Here is a 22,678-nt window from a genome sequence, read left to right on the forward strand (position 1 = left end):
CTTGCTGTCAAGAAACATCATTAAATACCAAAAGTCAAGATGACTTCTCCAGGATATACAACTTAAACTCAAGTGAGTCAAGTATTAAGAGTTGATGGGATATAAGGTTGCTGATCCATTCTAATAAAGCTCAAAAGTGACTAATATAGAAACCACAAGGACAATTTATCTATTAACAACAACAACAAAATTAAGCCAAGCACGGTGGCTCATGCCTGTAATCCCAGCACTTTGGGAGGCCAAGGAGGGAGGATCACTCAAGTCCAAGAGTTCAAGGTGAGCCTGGGAAATAGGTGAGACCCTGTCTATACAAAAAATAAAGCATTAGCTGGGCATGGTGGCAAGCACCTGTAGTCCTAGTAACTTTAACAGGAAGGCTGAGGTGGGAAGACCGCTTGAACCTGGGAGGTTGAGGCTGCAGTGAACAGTTACACCACTGCACTCCAACCTGAGCAACAAAGCAAAACCTTGTTTTAAAAAATAGTAGTAATAAAATAAAATACATGCATGCCCGCATGTATCTCTGCCCAGCCTAATCTCCCCTACAAGCCTAAGTGGGAAGCCAAACTGTAATCCTAAGATTCTCTAATGAAGGTTGCCAACTAATAAATTTCAAAGAAATTACAAATGGGGGGGAAAAAATCACCATTTTTACAATATCATTACAAGAAAATAAATGATTCAGGTAAAAATAATCAATGGATACTAAAACTAACGGGTACTTACTATTTATTAATTATAAAGGGAAAGGTATCTTTTATAATAGCAAAATCTGGTGGAACCCACCTTAACCAAGTTCAAACTTAGGTACATCATCAACAGGATAATTGACATCATGTGCCCCTAGGTACTGAGAACTCATGACCTATGGCATATCTCTGCCAGTAATGGTTAATCTAAATCTAATTATGAGAAAACAATCAAATACACATTGAGACACATTCTGCAGAACTATCCTAAACTCTTCAAAAATGTTAATGTTACAAAAGAAATGAAAAGCAAAAGGGACTGTTCTAGATTAAAGGAGAAAAAAAGACATAACAATTAAATGCAATTCATTAAAACAGACAGATATAAACGACACTACAGGAAAAACTGATGATATATGAATAATATATTAACGTTAAATTTATCATATTTGGCTTTGTGGGCTATTGTCCTTATTCTTGGGAAATACATGATAAAGTATTTCAGTGGAAAAGAACAAGATCTCTGCAACTAACTTTTAAACAGTTCAGCGAAAATAATACATACATATGTGTATAAAGAGAAAGGGACAAACTAAATGTGACAAAATGTAAAGTTACTCAGTATTCTTCCAACTTTTCTGCAAATTTAAAATTTTCCAACATAAATACTTCGGGTAAAGTTTGCTTATTGAGCATGCAATCTGCACACAAAAAAAAATGATATATCTAATAAAAACATTTACATATTACCAAGAATAACTCCACCAGAAACAGGTTCCATCCTTGGGCTAAAAAAAAAGCCCACTCACTTGAACTTAAATGATACCTGACAAGCTAACCCTTAATAAGGCTCCATTTTACATGAGTCCACTATGACCATATCGTTTGCCACAATCCCTATTATTTAAATAAGCTAGTATCACCAAGCAGGTTACTGTCAGGTCTTTCTAACCAAAAAACTTGTGTAATTCATGCACGTTGATTTAATTGAGATCGTGTGGTTTAATTCTCTGAGAAAGCAATTCTTTCCAAGTTGGTTTGATGACATCATTGTTGTCACTGAGAAGAAATCTTTATTTTTTGTCATATTACATCAACTTCAAGAATGTCCCAGCTGTATTCAGAAGAATAAATGAAAATTTGTCATGTAATCAAGGTAGGGAGAAAGGAGAAATAAAAAAAGGAGAAGAAGAAATAAAAAAAGGAGAGACATAAAATTGCTTCTGGAGTGTGGGTGGGTGGGTGTGTGTGTGGGGGGGTGTGTGTATACGTTTCTGCATAAGTGTATGCTGGGTCACAGGTGTAAAATCTATTTCTTCTAGTGAGTCATAGTCAAAACTGCATCTGAAAGCCACTACTCTGTAAACAATAGACTCACAAAAAGATTTTAAGAAAGTATAAAATGTGTCTTTACAAGATTACACTGAAAGTAAAGTAAAGCAATTTTTCAAACTGCTGGGAGTTTCAAATTCAATTTAGTTGCTTTCTACCAGTAATTTTTAAGTAGAGTATAACAGAATTAAAATGAAAACAGAATTGTATCAAGTAGTAATTTAAAAGGGTATTTTTCATTAAATCTTTGCGTTTTTTTTTTTTTTAATTTAAATATACATATAAACTCTGTGTCATAATGTACCAGGAATTTCTTAACTTTTACTTGGGTTGAAGTTAAACATTTTGAAAGCCAATAATAAACAGTTATTAATTGGCTGAGGAAGAGGTCAGTAAAAGGGAAAAAAGTAACAGACCACTCTAATAGGAGAAGAAAGAGAAAATGAGGGTGTGAATCACATAAAGGAGATAAAAAAGAAAAGTTAGATCCTTTTGGGAGGCCAAATGCGAGTGGATCACTTGACGTCAGGCATTCGAGACCAGCCTTGCCAACATGGTGAAACCCTGACTCTACTAAAAAAAATACAAAAATTAGCCAGGGGGTGGTGGCACATGCCTATAATCCCAGCTACTCGGGAGGCTGAGGCATAAGAATTGCTTGAACCAGGAGGCGGCGGTTTCAGTGAGCCAATATCGTGCCACTATGTGCCAGCCTGGGCTACAGAGCGAAACTCCATTGCAATAATAATAATAATAATAATAATAATAATAATAATAATAATAATAAAAGAAAGAAATGTTAGATCTATTTCGGAGGTAGAATAGAACAATCTAGATAACTGGTTAGAGTGGAAAAGGAGAAAAAGAGACCGACTGGCCAGGCATGGTGGCTCAGACCCATAATCCCAGCACTCTGGAAGGCTGAGGCAGGTGGATTACCTAGGGTCAGGAGTTCAAGACCAGATTGGTCAACCTGGTGAAATCCCATCTCTACTAAAAACACAAAAATTAGCTGGGCGTGGCGGTGTGCGCCTGTGATCCCAGCTACTCAGGAGGCTAAGATAGAAGAATTGCTTGAACCTGGAAGGCGGAGGTTGCAGTGAGCTGAGATCGCACCACTGCACGCCAGCCTAGGCAACAGAGCGAGACTTTATCTCAAAAAAAAAAAAAAAAAAAAAAAAAAAGAGACTGACTGAAATCTTAAAAAAATTGTTTTTGAAAGTTGAGAAGAGAATTGCATTACAATTCCACATATCTACACTACAATGCTATGCACAAGTCATTACCATAGCATTCAAAGCATAACACAATTTGTCTCCTATTATATTTAAACTTTTATTCCACTGTACTCTCTCAAGGGCCCTGTGCACTAGGAAGATAATACCATTTCCACAAAAATTAAAACCAATTTATTAAAAGGTACCATTGCCAGGAGCGGGGGCTCACGCCTATAATCTCAGCACTTTGGGAGGCCAAGGCGGGTGGACCACAAGGTCAACAAATCAAGACCATCCTGGCCAACATGGTGAAACCCTGTCTCTCCCAAAAAATACAAAAATTAGCTGGGCATGGTGGCACTCGCCTGTAGTCCCAGCTACTTGGGAAGCTGAGGCACAAGAATCGCTTGAACCCAGGAAGCAGAGGTTGCAGAGAGCCGAGATCACACCACTGTACTACAGCCTGGCGACAGAACGAGGCTCCATCTCAAAATAAATGAATGAATGAATGAATGAATGAATGGTACCATTATTTCCACAGAACTTTAAAACGTTATATGATTTCTGACACTAACTTTAATGTTAAACGTTATTTTATCACATAGATAAGGTTCTTAAAAAACAATGTCAAAACAAAAATATTAGGTTATTTCCTATTCACTTGCTATAATTTCAGAAACAGCTTCATGATAAAAAGATTTTGATCCCAATGATCAGGCAAAAGGAAGATATTCAGGAATCCTAATATTAACTAGAGGATATGATCTCCTGTTAGTCTGAGGTTTGTGTTCTTTTTTTCCAAATTCAATGAGAAATTAATCAGATTTATGTGCTAACAAAACACGTAAACAATAGTTACATTCTTTTTAATTACCAACAATGAGAAATGTGGAGAACTACTACATGATTCCAAAGAACTACTAAAATCTAACTGAAATTTTATTTCTTCTACCACCAGCAATAAAGCATTGCAGTGTCCCCTAGGCACTAAGTAGAGAACAACTCCATTCCAGATACCTGGATTAGCTTTCTTCATCAAGGAGGAACTAAAAGACAGTAAAATATTCCTAAGCTGTCATATGGTCACTACTGAATGCAGTGATTGATAATTTGCTCTAAATCCATGCTTTGGCAGCCACCCTAAAACCCAACTGATGTGAGTGAACAACTAAGCTTACCATCTACCTACCTACCTGTCTGTCTATATATGGAGAGAAAGCAACCTACAGTCACTTAAGTGACATAATGTATGAAACAATTCCTATACGGTGGCTGTTCAATAAATAAGCAAGCTAACAATGGTTTAATTAAAATACTACAGTTACATCCTCACTTCACCACTGATAGGTTCTTAGAAACTGCAACCTTAAGAAAACAAGACGCAGAAGGTCCTCAAATAACATCATTTCATTATAACACTGATGAGAAAAAAATGGGGTTTCGTTGTATGTTGTTTCATATTTCTGCATTTGTCTTGAAAGGAGATTTAAAAATCTGTCAAAAAAAAAAAAAAAAAAAAAGGCCTTCAACCTTAAGGAGGTATTTGTTGATACAAGTATCCCTAAATAAATGCATATACAGAAATATCAAAGCTCATTTCTCTATTGCCTGAGATAACCTCCAGAATGCATGCAAGTACATGAATATCCATAAATACTGAACTACCCAAAATAAACACACTATTAAGTCCCTTAAGATGGCTATAACACCCTAATTTCTCCTCAAATAACTTCATTCTCCCACTGAAACAATTTTTCTGAAGCATTAAGGAAGAAAAACAGAAGCGGGAATATGGCATAGTGGCTAAATAGACTTAGAGGTCAAAAGCTTGGGTTTGTTTCACTTGGTAGCTCTGTGACTTTGGAAAGTTACCTAAAACCCTCCACATCTCAATGCCCTCATATATGAAAATGTTAGCTATATTTAGGGGGATAGGGATATATACAGATGTGTTTTATATATATATAATATACAAAAACTTAATAGTGGTTATGACCTTTGGTAGTAAAAGTAAGGATGATTGGTTTTTCTTCGTATTTTCTAATAGTCTCCAAATTTTCTATAGTAAACATGTATTAATCATATTTAGGGGAAAAGTGACTATTTAAAAATTATCTAGAAGCCAAAATGTCCAACGTACAATCAAAACTCATGCATCATACCAAGAATCAAGAAAATCACAACTTGGATGACAAAAAGAAAATAAACATGTTAATGTTGATGTGTATTAGATGTTGGAAAGGTTTTTTTTTTTTTTAATTTTCAATCAGCTATCATTAAAAACACTTCAACAATCAATTACAAATTTTAAAACAGATTTTAAAAATAGAATATTTCAGCAAAGAAAAAAGTTGTAAAACCAACCAAATGATGATAAAACAAGCTACAATACCAACCAAAAAAAAAAAAAATCACAAAAAACAAAACTTACCGGATAGGTGAGGAAATGTTGATCAAAGGAGATAAATTTCAGTTAAGAGGAATAAGTTCAAGAGATGTATGGCACAAACATGGTGTCCATAGTTTATAATAACAGTTTACTGCATACTTTAAATTGCTACGATTGTGTTTTCAGCACAAAAAAAATGCTCAGTACATGATGTAATGCAGGTTAATTAGCTCAGTTTAGCCATTCCACAACGTATACATCTATCAAAATATATGTTGTACACAATACATACACACAATTTTTGTCAAAAAAATTATTTTTTTCAACCTAATGGGCTCAATAGCAGATGACAGAAGACAGAATCTGTGAACTTGAGGACCAGCAGATCAATAGAATTTACCCAATCTGGACAACAGCAAGAAAAATGACTAAAAAGAAGTTAAAAGTCTTGAGGACCTGTAAGACAGTAACGTTAAGATCTAACTCTGTATCACTGGAGTCCCATAAAGAAAAGAGGATGGAATTAAAAGGGTATTCAAAAATACTGGCTGAAAAATCCGTATTTGGAGAAAAATATAAACCTACAGATGCAGGAAGTGATCAAATCTCAAATAGGTAAACCCACAGAAACCCTGACATATCACTAGACTTCTGAAAACAAATATAAAGATTTTGAAAGCAATCACAGAGAAAAGACACATTACCTTATAGGGGAACACCAATTCAAGTGGCAAGAGATTTATCATCTGAAACTATAAAGGATAGAAGAAACTATAAAGGATAGAAGAAAAGTGGCACAAAATTTTACAACTTCTGAAAGAAAAGAATTGTCAACCATAAATTTTATTCGTGGTGAAATTATCTTTCAGGAATAATGGTGAAATAATGACATTCACAGGCAAAAGGAAAATGAATAAACTGTTACCAGCAGACATACCTTTAAAGAATAAGGAAATTCTTCAAGTAATAAAAGAAGGAATCTTGAAACACCAAGAAAGAAGAAAAAACAATGAGAAAAGCAGAAATGCAGATAAAAACAACAGACTATCCTTCTACTCCAGAGGTTTTCAAATCATAATTGATGACTGAAATGAAAATTATATAGGCAACAAAAGAAAAAAACATGTAAGCTGGAACTCATCAAAATTACATGCATGAAAGGACACTATCAACAAAATTAAAAAGTAGCCTGTGGAATGGGCAAAAATATTTGCTAATTATATAGCTGATAGGGGATTAATATCAAGAACATATAAAGAACTACAAAAACAAAAAAATCAAACTCAACTCAAAAATAAGAAATAGGCTGGGGCGGTGGCTCATGCCTGTAATCCCAGCACTTTGGGAGGCTGAAACTTGTGGATCACTTGAGGTCAGGAGTTCAAGACCATCCTGACCAACATGGTGACAACCCATCTCTACTAAAAACACAAAAATTAGCCGGGTGGGGTGGCATGTGTCCGTAATCCCAGCTAGTTGGGAGGCTGAAACAGGAGAATCGCTTAAATCCAGGAGTAGGAGGTTGCAGTGAGCTGGAACTGCACTCCAGCCTGGGCAACGGAGCTAGACTCCATCTCAAAAAAACAAAAACAAAAATGGGCAATAGACATTTCTCCAAAAAAAATACGTATATACAAATGGCCAATAAGCACATGAAAAGATGCTCAACAGCACTAATCTTAGGAAAATGCAAATCAAAACCAGTTACTACTTCACACGCACTAGGATAGCTATTATTAAGAAAATAGAAAATAAAAAGTGTTGGCACTCAGTAGGCTGAGGCAGGAGAATCACTTGAACTCAGGAGGCGGAGGTTGCCAGCCTGGGCAACAAGAGTGAAACTCCATCTCAAAAAAAAAAAAAAAAAAAAAAAGTGTTGGCAAGGATGCAGAGAAATTCTAACCCTTATGCATTGCTGCTGGGACTATAAAATGGTGTGGTCACTGTGGAAAACAGTACGATGATTCCTTAAAAAATTAAAAACAGAATTACCATATGATTCAGCAGTTCCATGTCTGAGTATATCCCAAAATGAAAGCAGGTACTGGAACAGATGTTTATATACCATGTGCACACTGGGAACCATAGCCAAAAGGTGCAAGCAACCCAAATGTTCAATGGATAACTGGGTAAACAAAAGGTGATATATACATGAAATGGAATATTATTCAGCCTTAAAGAAGAAAAAAAAGAAATTAGCCGGGCATGGTGGCGGTGCCTGTAGTCCCAGCTACTCGGGAGGCTGAGGCAGGAGAATGGCGTGAACCCGGGAGGCAGAGCTTGCAGTGAGCCGAGATCACACCACTGCACTCCAGTCTGGGCAACAGAGTGAGACTTCATCTCACAAAAGAAAAAAAAAAAGAAAGAAAGAAAATTCTGACGTGTTACAATATGGTTCGTTGAACCTCTTGAAACGCAACAATTTAAAAAAATCCAATTTGAAAATGGGCCAAAGACACAGACATTTCACCAAAGAAGGTATACAGACGAAAAAAGCACATGAAAAGATTTTTCAAGCTGGGTGAGGTGGCTCACACTTGTAATCCCAGCATTTTGGGAGGCTGATGCAGGTGGAGCACTTGAGGTCAGGACCAGCCCAGCCAACATGGTGAAACCCTGTCTCCACTAAAAACACAAGAATTAGTGGTGGCACGTGCCTGTAATTCTAGCTACTCGGGAGGCTGAGGCAGGAAAATCGCTTGAACCTGGAAAGTGGAAGTTGTAATGAGCCAGTATCCTGTCACTGCATTCCAGCCTGGGAAACAGAGCAAGACAGTGTCAGGGAGGGGAGGGGAGCGGAGGGGAGGGATGGGTGGGGAAGGGAGGGGAGGGGAGGAGAGGAGAAGAGAGAAGAGGAAAGAAGAGAAGAGATTTTCCAACATCATTAGTGTGATGGTTAATAGTAATGTCAACTTGACTGGACTGAGGGATGCCTTGATGGCTGGTGAAGCATTGTTCCTGTGTGTGTCTGTGAGGGTGTTTACAGAAGAGACTGGCAAGTGAGTCAGTGAATGAGGAGAGTAAGACCCACTCTGGGTGGGCACCATCTAATCCAATCGACTGCCAGAACAAAGTAGGCAGAAAGAGAAACAGAGCCAGCTTGCTGAGTTCCCCACCCTCTTCTAGTGAAGGATAGTTTGCTTTTGCCCTTAGGCATCAAACTCCAGGTTCTTTGGTCTCTGGACTCCAGGACTCAAGCTGGCAGCCTCCCTGGGGTCTCAGGCCTTTGGCCTCAGAATGTCAGCTTTCCTGGTTTTGAGGTTTTACAACTGGGACGTGGTACCAGCTTTTCTCATTCGCTAGCTTACAGATGGCCTATTGCAGGATTTTGACTTGGTAATGGCATGAGCCAATTCTCCCTAATAAACTCCCTTTTATATATGCATATATCTTATTGATTCTCTCTGGAGAACCTTGACTAATATAATTAGACATTAGAAAAATGTTAATCAAAACCACAATGAGATATCAGTAAAAACAGAAAGGCTAAAATAAAAAATGGTGGTACCATCAAATGCTGGTTAAGACACAGAGAAACCGGATCTCTCATACATTGCTGGTGAGAATATAAAAAGGTATAGCCATTACAGAAAATACTGGCAATTGCTTATAAAAGTGAACATGCAACTATCATACAATCTAGTAACTGTACTCTCAGGAACTTCCCTGACAGAAATGAAAACTTATGTTCACACAAAAACATACATACAGATGTTTATAGCAGTTTTTTTTTTTTTTTATAATACCCAAAACTGGAAATGACCCAAATGTTCCCAAATGGCTGAATGGTTAAACAAACTGTAGCACACCTATACCATGGACTACTACTCAGCAATGAAAAAAAAGCAAAATATTGATACTTCAACTTACATGAACTTGACAAATTATGCTGAGTGACAAACGCCAATCCCAAAAGGTTAAATACTATTTGATTCCATTTTGAGGCAGGGTCTCATTCTGTCACCCAGGCTGGAGTGCAGTGGTACAATCATAACTCACTGTAGCCTCAATCTCATAGTCTCAGGTGATCCTCCCACCTCAGCCTCCTGAGTAGCTGGGACTACAGGTGTGCAATACCATGAACAGCTAATTTTTGTTTTCTTGTAGAGACAAGGTTTCGCCATGTTGCCCAGGCTGGTCTTGAATACCTGGGCTCAAAGCGATCCAACCGCCTCAGCCTCGCAAAGTGTTGAGATTACAGAAGTGAGCCATTGCACACAGCCTGCATAATCTTCTTTAAATTACGGGGGGGGGGGGGGAAGAAAAAGAAAAAATTAGCAGTTACCAGGGGATAAGGAAAGAGGAAGGAGACTCTGGTTATAAAAACACAGCACAAGAGATCCCAGTGGTGAAGAAACTGTTCTGTATCTCTAGTATGGTAATGATTATACAAATTTACATGTTATAATACTGCACAGAACTAAATACTAAATATATCACACACCCATGCATGCACACACACAAATGAGTGTATGTAAAACTGGCGAAATGTGGATAAAATAGTTGGATTACAGCAATGTTGATTTCCTGGTTTTGATACTGCACTATAGTTATGCAAGACGTTACCACTGAGGTAAAATGGATGAAGGGGTACATCTCTGTCTTATTTCTTCTTTATTTTTTTTTTGGTTGTTGAGACGGAGTCTGCTCTGTCACCCAGGCTGGAATGCAGTGGCGTGATCTGGGCTCAATGCAAGCTCTGCCTCCCAGGTTCACATCATTCTCCCGCCTCAGCCTCCTCAGTCTCAGAGTAGCTGGGACTACAGGTGCCCACCACCACGCCCAGCTAATTTTTTTTTTTTTTTTTTTGCATTTTTAGTAGAGACGGGGTTTCACCATGTTAGGCAGGATGGTCTTGATCTCCTGACTTTGTGATCCACCTGCCTCGGCCTCCCAAAGTGCTGGGATTACAGGCATGAACTACGGCGCCTGGCCCATCTGTCTTATTTCTTAAAACTGCATATGAATCTACAATTATCTCAAAATAAAAAGATTTAAAAATTAGAGAAATGAATCAATATTTAGATAGAAAAGAATACAGGTGAGATATGGTTCTAACATTACACAAGTGTCTAATATGAACCCAGTTTAGTGAGTTATCCCTACAAAAAACACTTAAAAGAGGTGAGTGAGATCTCTAAGTCTTTCCTTCAGCTTGAGACAGATGTATGAGAGAAAGGAAATTTTTAAAGTAAAATGCTACAACAATGAACACACAATGAATACAGAAAATTTGCTGGAGTAACAGCTTATCCATAGGATATTCCATGGCTACCATGGTCATGTGTAGGATCTTTCCACACTATAATAATCAGACGTGCATTTAAATATGCTTTCCATCTTTCAACAGAGGTACAGCCAAAAAAGATAAAGGTCACTGACTAACAAAGAGGTAAAGTAAGGCAAGATTTTCTCTCCCACAGTGGAAGAAATTAAAAGAATGAGGACCTTATTTCTCAAGCAGCATTTATGCATTTAATCTGCTCCAAAATAATCCAAATCCATTTTTAAAGATGTAGAGTTACCCATGCATTAGTCAGTTTGGGCTGCCATAATGAAATATCACAGTCTGGGTGGCTTAAACAACAGAAATTATTTTTTCACAGTTCTGCATGCTGAAAATTGAACTATCAAAGTGCTGGCAAGCTTGGTTTCTGGTCTGGCCTCTCTCCTTAGCTGACAAATGAAGGCCTCCTCACCATGTCTTCACATGACCTTTTCTCTATGCACTCATACTCCTGGTGCCTCTTCTTATAAAGGTACCCGTCCTATAGGATTCACCAGCCACCCTTACGACCTCATTTAACCTTAATTACCTGTTTTAAAGGCTGTATCTCCAAATACAGTTACATTGGCGGTTAAAGCTTCAACCTATGACTCTGGGGGACAAGAGGGAACTATTGGGGGACAAGGGGGAACTATTAAGTCCAAAACGCCAGTTACCGCCAGCCCTGAAGTACGTTAAGTTTTATGTGGGTGCATATATGTGTGTACGTTCTATGTAATGGAAGGGGGTAAGACAAAAGAAAAAGAAGAGTATTTACATTAAAATTCCAGCTCTATCACTCAGTTTTCTCAACAATGAGGATGATGCCCATTCTCACTATATCATTGTAAGAATTAAATAAGATAATCTATATAAAATACCTGACATATAGCAAATGATTAGTAAACACTGAGCCTTTGCTTCTAAGTCCCCTCTAAAATTAAAAACAAAATGAATTATAAATATTACCCTAACCTAAATATATGTGAAAAATTATGAGAATTGGATTCTGTCCCAGTTCTACCACTACCTAGTTACATGAACTTAGCTAGGGTGTAGGGTAGAGTGAAGCAAGTCACTCTACCTAAGGCTACTTCTGTATCTAAGCAGAGAAGCTTCCCTCTATAACTAAAACTCTATGTTACACATAACAATTTGACTACAATTTGAAACACAAATACTACAAAAGTTAATCACACTTTCTGTAATAATCCTAAATGAAAGAATGATACTGAAATTTCCTCCAAGAGAACTATGGTATGAAATTTCAGTATCAATCTTTCATTTACTTTGATTCTTTCACTCCTTGGCAACTATTCTCTGAATTTGAAAAATTTACCTGTACAACATATCTGTAGACTACTTATTTCCCTATCAGTAATGCCTCATCTTCCAACTAGACTGTAGAACTATATATTTTTTTGTCCCCCATACTGTTCATGATTTTACTTACTAAATCAAATAACCACTAAAACACCTAAAATCATCATACCCTAAATCCTGTAGAGATGTAACAAGACATATAGTTATCAGTAAGTTGTATCTAATAACAATTTTTAACATAGCACAACACCGAAATTTACTGCCAGTGATTTCAAGGTAACACAGTTACCATACAAATACCTGCATATTCATACAGTAACCAACATCTATATTCAGTATTTTTGGTTTAAAATTAAGATAATGGTGGCCAAAAAGCAACATCTATTGTGGAGAAATTTGACTCATTTAATGAAAGACAACTTAGCTTGCCAGGCCTGAAGGAAGAACTCGTAAGTATTTGCCCTATCTCCCACCCTGTCCCTCCCCAGTAGTATTCTATTATCTGGTATTACATGTAAATAAGTATTACACATGGTATACCATTACTTTGGTGCCCTGAGGAAAGCTCAACTTGCTGTATCCATGCCCTTTTATAGTCCCCCTCCCATACTTAATGCACACTGGGTTATGTGACTAGCACTCGCCACTGGAATATTAGCAAGCATGAGGAGCACAAAGGCTTGATAAATACCGGCACAATAGGGCTTGGAAAAGTCTTTCATGGAACTGCCATAGCTGCCATGTTATGAAGAAGGCCAAGCTGGCCGGACGCAGTGGCTCATGCCTGTAATCATAGCACTTTGGGAGGCTGAGGTGGCAAATCACAAGGTCAGGAGTTCGAGATCAGTCTGGCCAACATGGTGAAACCCCATCTCTACAAAAACTACAAAAATTAGCTGGGCGTGGTGGCACACACCTGTAATGCTAGCTACTCGGGAGGCTGACACAGGAGAAACGCTTGAACCCGGAAGGCAGAGGTTGCAGTGAGCCGAGATCCTACCACTGCATTCCAGCCTGGGCGACAGGGCAAGACTCCATCTCAGGGGGGAAAAAAAAAAAAAAAAAAAAGAAGGAGGAGGCCAATGTTCTTCTAGTGCAGAGGCAACATGGGGAGGAAGCAAGAGGGAAATGCCCAGCTATCTACCAACTGCTCCAGCCATCCCAGCTAAGGCACTAGATTTAAGAGTTAAGAAGCCACTGTGGACATTATAGCCGACAGATCACATGTGGAGAAGTCTCCATAAAGCCATACACAAATTTTAGAATCAAGAGCAGATACACAATTGTTTTAGCCACTATGTTTTGGAGTGCTTTATTATGCAGCAACAGATAACCAAAACAATACAAATAAACCAATTAGAACTGTTCCTGTTTGGTAGTAAGCAACAACAACAAAAAATGTCAGTGGCAACCACTGTTACAGTTAATAATCACTATAAAAAAATCTTCCCCCAAAACGTACTTTTTTGAGTATTTAAGTGTTCTTAAAGGGACTCTGTTCATTTCACCAATGGCCAGTAAAGAGATAGAAGTAAAGTAACCAGAAAGTCTACTCTTCATTTTTCCTTTTCCCTTCCTAATTTATGGTTGTCCTTTTCAGCTTTGCCAATAATGTTTGCCTGTTTTCCCCAGAGTGGCTAATCAATGATCCATACCAATTCTAGCATTCAACTGTGCTCTGTACCTCAGTAACTACAGACATCACTGTCAACTTACATCCAGACCACAGGTAACTAAGAGTTCTGTTGACCAGATTCTTCACTAATTTAGGGGTGAAAAGTTTAAATTCATCCAATTCATAATTGTGTCTTTTGATAGAATCATTAAGCAAAGAGCTTCAGAACCAATAATCTCTTGCTCAGAAAATAAATTAAGTAGCAGGAAAAACATACCTGCTATTTTTCCTCAAAGAATTTACTGATCCTAGTAACATAAATTTCTTTTTCTGTTAACCCTCATGACCTTTGCCCATACTTCACTCATGATATTTATCTTAACCTAGCCTGAATCACAGTAATTGGTTTACTTAATTTCCTACCAGATCTAATACTCCCTTTTCTCCTATTGAGAAAAGGGGCATTTTACTCTTGTAACACTTGAAGCACCTACTATATTTCTCTACTACTTACACAAATACAGTAAAAAATATGAGTTCTGGTCATCAATAACTGTCCATAACTAATCTCAGCAAGTCTCACCCCCATTTTTATTAAGAAACAATGGCTCATCCATATGTATAATGCAATCAGTGACAAAATTAACGAATGCTACATGTTCTAACATTAACCTTCACCAATTATTTGACTTAATAAGAATGATTTTATTTTTGTAGAGACAGTAAAATGATTTTTTTAAAAAAGAAAGGTACTATTTACATTCCTTATTTTCTTTTCCTTAAAGTTTCAGGCTTGAGAAGTTTGAATATTAAGTTCAGGGTAAGATCCAGCCAGATGCCAGGCAAATACTGCAACAGCAAAGGCAAAGCAGACCTGGTGGAGACTGCAAATGGAGACCTCAGTACCCACCTAAAAGGGTCAACTGCTACTCAGCTCTGGCAATCTAGTCTCAAGCAGGGATGGTCACCAGGTACAGCCAAGTCCTGTGGGTTTTCTAGAGATGCTAGAAGTTGAGACTTCTTAAATATGAAATCTTCCTATTGGCCACGAGGTGACTCGTGCCTGTAATCCCAGCACTTTGGGAGGCCAACGCAGGCGGATCACCTGGGGTTAGGAGTTCAAGACCAGCCTGGCCAAAAAAGTGAAACCCCGTCTCTACTAAAAATACAAAAATTAGCTGGGCATGGTGGTGTGTGCCTGTAACCACAGCTACTCAGGAGGCTGAGGCAGGAGAATCCCCTGAATCCGGGAGGCGGAGGTTGCAGTGAGCCAAGATCACGCCACTGCACACCAGCCTGGGCAACAGAGCAAGATTCCATCTCAAAAAAAAAACAAAAAACAAAAAAAAAAAAAAACCTCTATCGTTAAATGGTGACAATTATCAAATATTCCAAATACCCTAAGAGCAAGCAGTATACATCTGTGGGTTGAATTCTCACCAATCGCCACTTGCTACTGCAGACTCACAGTTAAAAATCTCTACATATAATTGATGGTGCACTACACAAACAATATTCCTTTACCACCACTGCCCCTCACCCAACAGAAGCAAAAAATGAGAACCATGAAAAGAAACTCCAAAAAATTATGGAGTACTAGTGACAAACTGCTTTAATTTAACCTTTTCTCTCTCTTGAAAAAGAAATTTATTAACAGTTTTAGATATAGAAACTTTTATAGTAGAAAAATAGTAAGAATTTTTTTATTTTTAAAATTTCTCAAAACTTTCAAGACAAAATATTCAAATAAATAGTACAAATTACATAAACATTTCTAGCCTCAACCAAACTAATGAAAATTATCAGTAATAAAAATGAGACTAATAATTCGTCACGTACACAGACAAACAAGGTACAAAATACTAATTAATAGTATTAAGTTATTTGCACTGTTCTATCTACATATTGTCATTTGACTCTTTTGTGATCAACAGCACAAAACTACCTGGGAACAAAGCTGAACTAACACCCTGACCATGGAACACTCGAGTAACAAGCCACTCGTGGACTCAATCCTGTGACCTAAACCTCCTTAATATCATGCTATCCATAACTAAAGTGACCAGTTACTCACAGTCAGTATTTAGTCCAATATTTCTTCAATACTTTTACAAAAGATAAATATTACTTGAAAATGTCTTTAAGGCTTTTCCTTTCACTTAAAAATATGAACGTCTACATTCAAGAATAGGAATTTATAGAGGACACTTTAATTTCACCTCTAAAATTGCTTAACCTACTGCTAGAAGCCCTTATAAAGTTAAAATAAAATTCTTAACATAATTAATCATGGTAGGCTTGATTTGGAGTTCAAAACATTCTCTAAAATAGTCATGTAATAAGGGAGACCCTCTAACAAAAAGAATCAGTAGACAATTTAGTGACAGTAAAATATTACGGTTATGGGCACAGAGGACTATGTATTTACCTTAGTTACCTACGTCCAAGTACTGTGCTGAATACATCTAGGTATTCATTAAATCTTTAAAAAAAAAAAAAATCCTATGAGGAAGGTACCATTCCTACCCCCATTTCACAGATGGGGAAACTGACCTTTCCAAGAATAACCAGCTAGTAAGTGGCAGAGTCAGGATTCCAACCCAAATCTTGTCTAACTTCAGAATCTGCACGCTTAACCACTACACTGTATTGCCTCCAGTGACTCTGGGTTGATAGATCTAAGATGAAATAAGAAGGAAATTTGTACTTCTCAGTGGCAAATTTTAAAAACATACTAGAAATGAATGGTATTTTTTAGAACATGAACAAGTTTCACATACACGGTCATACCATTTTTATTTCCAAATACATGTAATAATGATGAAAATCTCACACAATGAATTTCTCACAATTTTTCATAACTACTCAATCATCGTGTTTTTTTTGTTTTTTTTTTTTTTTTTTTTAGACAGAGTTTCACTCTTGTTGCCCAGGCTAGAATGCAATGGTGGATCTCGGCTCACTGCAACCGCCACCTCCCGGGTTCAAGCAATTCTGCCTCAGTCTCCCGAGTAGCTGGGATTACAGGCACCCACCACCATGCCCGGCTAATTTTTGTATTTTTAGCAGAGACGGGGTTTCACCATGTTGTCCAGGCTGGTCTTGAACTCTGACCTCAGATGATCCACTCGCCTTGGCCTCCCAAATTGCTGGGATTACAGGCGTGAGTCACCACACCCAGCCCAATCGTGTTTATTATTAAAAATTTAATGGGAACACCCTGTATTTTCCCCTCAATTTTGCTGTGAACCTAAAACTACTCTAAAAAACAGTCTATTGGGCCAGGCGTGGTGGCTCACACCTGTAATCCCAGCACTTCGGAAGGCAGGCGGATCACCTGAGGTCAGAGTTTGACACCAGCCTGGCCAACATGGCAAAACCCCGTCTCCACTAAAAATATAAAACTTAGCCAGGTCTGGTGGCAGGCACCTGTAATCCTAAGTACTCAGGAGGCAGAGGCTGGAGAATCGCTTGAACCTGAAGGCGGGGAGGGGTGGGGCGGAGGCTGCAGTGAGCCGAGATCAGGCCACTTCACTCCAGCCTGGGTGAAGAGCGAAACTCCATCTCAAAAAAAAAAAAAAAAAAAAAAAAAAGAAGTCTATTAAAAAAAAGTTTTCAACTACAATATCCTAAATATACCTAATTTAGTTATAAACTAGCATAAGACTAGATTCTTTCAGTATGAAAAGTTGCATTCTGTTTTTCATAACCACTGTACCAAGCATGCTGTTAGCATTTAATAAAAATGGAACTTTTTCTTTCAAAAGCAGTGGTGTAATACTGTGTGTGTGTGTGTGTTGTTTGTTTGAGACGGAGTTACGCTCTTATTGCCCAGGCTGGAGTGCAATGGCGTGGTCTCAGCTCACTGCAACCTCCGCCTCCAGGGTTCAAGCGATTCTCCTGCCTCAGTCTCCTGAGAAGTTGGGATTACAGGCGCCTGCCACCATGCCAGACTAATTTTGTATTTTTAGTAGACAGAAAGTTTCTCCATTTTGGTCAGGCTGGTCTCAAACTCCCGACTTCGGGTGATCCACCTGCCTAGGCCTCCCGAAGTGCTGGGATTACAGGTGTGAGCCACCGCGACCAGCAAAATTGGAATTTTTAACACTCCCTGAACACTCCCAGGGACTCTGCATTACAATGACATGAAATAAATTGTCATGTAAAATTTGAACAAAACTCTGACGCAAGACTTGAACCCTTTATCGAGGAATATAAAAGGTGGAACACTACATCCCTATAACATGGCTGGCATAAATATGACTAACTTTACTTTTCCACTTTAAGTATCAAAAGATGTAGCCTTAAGTCAAAATTAGATTAGGGTAACAGAATCTTTTCCTAGTTTCAGTCCTTTCTAAATGCTCCAAAGAAGCTTATCCAAAAAAAAAAAAGGCCGGGCACGGTGGCTCACACCTGTAATCCCAGCACTTCGGGAGGCTGAGGCCAGCCGACCACCTGAGGTCAGGAGTTAGATACCAGTTTGGCCATATGGCGAAACTTCGTCTCTATGAAAAATACAAAAATTAGCCAGGCATGGTGGCATGCACCTGTAATCCTAGCTACCAGGGAGGCTGAGGCAGGAGAATCTCTTGAACCCGGGAGGCAGAGGTTGCAGTGAGCCGAGACCATGCCGCTACACTCCAGCCTGGGCAACAGAGCAAAACTCCATCTCTTGGGGGCAATGGAGAGAGGAAAAAAAAAAACCTCTGAATTGTCCAGAATGACTGTCAACATATGAACCAAATCTTTCTTTCCTGATATTCACCAAGGATGTTAAAATTCTAAGGGTCAATTAAGAGTTATATGAGAAATCTATAACAAGTTTTGCCTAATACCACTTCCCATCGCAACATTTTCATCAAGGTCCACCTTTATGAATAAACACCTAAGTTCGATTAAGACAAGTGAGGAGGTATTAACTTACATTAAAAAAGAGTCATTGTCCTGTATATTCTACTTAATTTTCAAATAGAATACTATACTGGCCACCAACAAAAAATGTTTAAGGGAAGCTCTGTTAATTTTGTTTTGTCTCACTGTTGTACTTCCAATGTCTCGACTATAAAAGCTAAGTGGGAAGCCTAGGGAAGAAGACACATTGTCGGAATACAGGCTCTTAATCACACCTATAATTCACAGTATTCCTTTCCTTTCTCTCTGACCCAAGTTCTCATTAAGTGACCCACAGACTCTTCTAAACATCACTATGCTTTCTCTAATCAGAAGCTGGGATGTGCACTGAAATAAAAACATTCTAACCAATACATTTTTCAAATTATTAATACAATACTCGTTTAAATATTTGTATTCAAAGTCTCACTAATCATCTAGCTTTGTCAAGTAACACACACAAGTTAATATACACTATGACTGCCTTGGTAGCCGCAGTTTGACTAAATCCTGGGACACCACCTCAACTTGGAAGGGACAGAACCATATCCGGTTCTCATCAGATACACATTTTCTCATGCTTTCCATCTTAAAAACTTTACACCTTCCCAGAAGAGCAATATATGTAGGAAGACGCCAGGTAGCATGCCTGTAAGGAAGATAAGTGATCAAATTAAATTCCTACGCAAGAAACCTGAAACTTCAAAAACTTTTCCTAAACAAATCACAGATGAAAAAGACAAAGTATGGTTTACCCCATTTCCACTTCTTTTCTGGAGGCAGCTGCCCAAATTCCTGAACAGCAGTCTTAACTTACTGGTTAGTTGGAGGAGCGGTCAATGGTATGGCCACCTCTTCCTCCTCGTATTCTGGTCCATCCAGAGAGTCACCTTCGTCCACTGTCCCCAGGCCCGCCCCCAAAGGGGGCAGGTAAGGGGGAGGGGGCAGAGGGGGAAAACCGCCGCCTGGCCCCAGAGTCTCAGCAGGCAACGAAGTGGGCAGCTTGGTGAGAGCCATGTCTCCACTAGGTCCAGCGACAGCAGCACCGGCCACGCCAGCAGCAGCACCAGCCACGCCAGCAGCAGTACCTCCCCCTGTCAGTCCGGCTCCCCCCAATGCCCCTGTCATAGACCCGGCTCCTAGGAACCCTGACCCCAAAGCGGCTCCGCCACCCAGAGTTCCAGCCACTCCGGTCTCCACCAGCCCAGGATAGGGGGCGGCTGCCACAGGCAGGGCCGCGGGTATCTTCACCCGACACACTGCGGGATAGGCACTGGAGCCCGCTGCCGCGCCGCCTCCTCCAGCTCCGGCTGTTACCGGGCCGCCCTCCTCATTGCCGGCCTCGGCCGCCATCATGTTGAAGCCCGCTCTACTCTGCCCTACCCTGCCCGCCCGGGAGCCCCGGGGGCCACCAGGCCCGGGCTCCGAGCCGCCCCACCCAGACGCGTCTCCCCTTCAGCTCCCCAAGCGGAGGAAACAACAACAAAAGGAGAGGGCCCGCCGCCGCGCCCCCTCCTAGGGCCACAGCCCAGGCTCCGGAGCTGCTTGGGTTACGGGAAGCGAAGTGGGCAAAAAACCCAACGCCTGCACAAACGCCACCCAAACCTCACGGCACACACCCACACTCACGCACACAAACACATGTACAGAAGCGAAAACTTCCTGGCTGCACTAAAGAGGAAAGGAAGCACAGGGAAAGAGGCTTAGGTGGCTATCGCTCCTTCAGCAGCCACCACCGCTTCTTCACCACCCCAGTTCCGGCCACCCACACCGCAGCCACCGCCGGTGCCGCTGCTGAGGCTGGGGCCACTGCAGCCGCTTCATCCTCCACCAGGCAGATGAGAGGGGTGGGGACAAGAGAAAGGGGGGCGGGGTAACAAGGAAATCGACTGAACTGCTCACTACCTGGAGCTCTCAGTGACTGAAACCGTAGAGAGAGAAAGGAAGGCGGGGCAGGGGAGGAGGGACGGAGGGAAGGAAGGGCGGAGGGAGAGGGCAGCTTGTGCGCAGGCGCGTTCCCGGAGCGGGGGGCGGGGGGCCGGGCCTGGAGGAAAAGGAAGAGTCCAGAGGGAAGGAAGCGGCGGGGACGCGCGGTGCGTGGTCGCGCTTGCTGTCCTACTCCGGTTCCTAGCGTGCGGCGGCGCGGCCGCATCTCCTGTTGGCGTGGCCGGCGGCGCGCGCCTGTCTCCCGGGGCTTTGTTTGATGGGCGAGAGAAGAGGGAAGGGTACCTGAGCACGCGGGTGCTCGGCGCTGTGAAAGCCGGAGAGACGAGAGGGGGACCGGGAGGCGGCGGAGAGGAAGAAGGGGGAAAGGGAAAGGAAAATGCCTAGAAACTAGTTCCGTACTTCCTGACCGGTGGAAGAAACAGCCTTAGCCAGCAGCGCAGAGACCGTGCAGGAGTCAGGTAGCTTTGAAGATCGGGGCAGTACTAAATGTTGTCTTTTTTCGTTGCATGCTATAAATCACCATGACTATCTCACACACACAGAGATAAAATAGATTCTGAAACTCCGAAACGAAATAAAGGGCACCATATGAGAAGGGTGGGGAATTTTGGTAGAAATAGTGGTTATGAAGTAAGATTTCTACCAGTATTTGCATAGGTTTTTCTTTATCAACTGTCTCATATACTTACCTATGCTATTATAAGTCTGTTGGATACTGATGAAGAGGAGAGGGTGCCACAGAAAACACTAATCAATGCACTTTTGTCCTCGTTTGTGTGCAAAAGACTGCAGGGTGTGATCCGCAATGCAAGCACCTTCAACAAGTCAAATGTCAAGAATGTCCCAGAATGCCAGTTACAATTATATATCGTTTCTAAAGTAGCAATAAACTGAAAACTCATTTTTAATACAATTAAGGAGAAGAGTGTTATTTTGTCTTCTACATTAAAATGTATACAAACTATTACATGCATTCATGTAGAGGGAGCTTCCCATGGTTTGAAATTAACGGTATTGTTATTTTAAATTCTCCCAGTAGTAATCCCACGTTGAATACCATTGGATATTGATCTTTGAGATCAGTATTTTCTCTGCTAAGGATGATCAAGCCAACACTCCGGATGGCAAGTGGTTGTGATAGAAACCCAGGAACAAGAGAAAAGACCACTAAAAGAGGTGGCAAGATACAGGCAATGCATTTTCTTTGTAAATTTGCGTAGGCCTATTTACCTAGTCGATGACAACGATCCAACTTGATTAGGAGTAGTCCTGGGGCCTCCATTATGCTTATGTCTTAGGCAATGTGCTACTTGGGAGAAGGAAGATGAACCAGTCACAGGAGCTAGAGTTCTCGAGTGAATTAAGGCCAGCAACATCCTAGGAATTCAGAAATGCCACCTCAGACCTTCTGAATCAGAAACTGTGCAGCAATCCATTTTAACAAGCCATCCAAGTGATTGTTTGCTCACTTAAGTTTGAGAACCACTATATTAATGTATAGCATACTAATCAAGAAGGAGGTATGCAATACCTAAAAAAGGTTATGAAAGATATAATAGATGTCATTCATTAGGTGGGAGGTAAAATAGGTGAGTTTTGAGTTGCTAAGCTCTGTGCTGTTCTAGAAATGAGAATGAAGTAGTTCCATAGTACTTAATAACGAAGTACTACTAATAGTGGCCTCCCTGAGAACAGTTTTCTTTTAAACTTAGACCCTCAGTTAGACAAGACTATCAGAATACCTACTCTACCTACTGTCTGCTGTATGAACACCAAGTGCAACATTCCCAACAAATCTTAATATAGCTGGTGCTTGAAAACCTCCAGTGTGTTAGCATCCCAATCCTCCAACATACCTGTCCCAATCACCACTGTCAGCCCTTGAATGCAGGACATTGGACAGGCAGGTTATCACCAGCTCTTGGTTTTCACTGATCTCTAAATGTTCACACCCTCTGTATGTTGCCTGGGAGTCCAGATGAGGCTCACTACTCTTACTGCAGAATT

At 40.1% G+C, this 22,678-nt stretch overlaps 1 protein-coding gene across 3 annotated transcripts in view; it reads right to left on the bottom strand.

Annotated features, from left to right (window-relative positions):
• RASA1 (RAS p21 protein activator 1) overlaps positions 1 to 22,062 on the bottom strand; it is a 123,343-nt gene extending 101,281 nt beyond the window's left edge. Inside the window, exon 1 of one of the 3 annotated variants that reach the window (XM_037982183.2) lies at positions 21,902 to 22,062. In XM_037982183.2, coding sequence (XP_037838111.1) covers positions 21,902 to 22,047 — 146 coding nt within the window. In that variant the 5' untranslated portion in view covers positions 22,048 to 22,062. Of the gene's footprint in view, positions 1 to 19,479; positions 20,664 to 21,901 lie in introns of those variants that run through there. The other 2 variants (XM_007977578.3, XM_007977586.3) reach the window with 2 other exon arrangements.
• Between the last annotated feature and the right edge of the window lie 616 nt (positions 22,063 to 22,678).

The sequence above is a fragment of the Chlorocebus sabaeus genome, chromosome 4 (assembly GCF_047675955.1).
Source record: "Chlorocebus sabaeus isolate Y175 chromosome 4, mChlSab1.0.hap1, whole genome shotgun sequence".
NCBI lineage: Eukaryota > Metazoa > Chordata > Mammalia > Primates > Cercopithecidae > Chlorocebus > Chlorocebus sabaeus.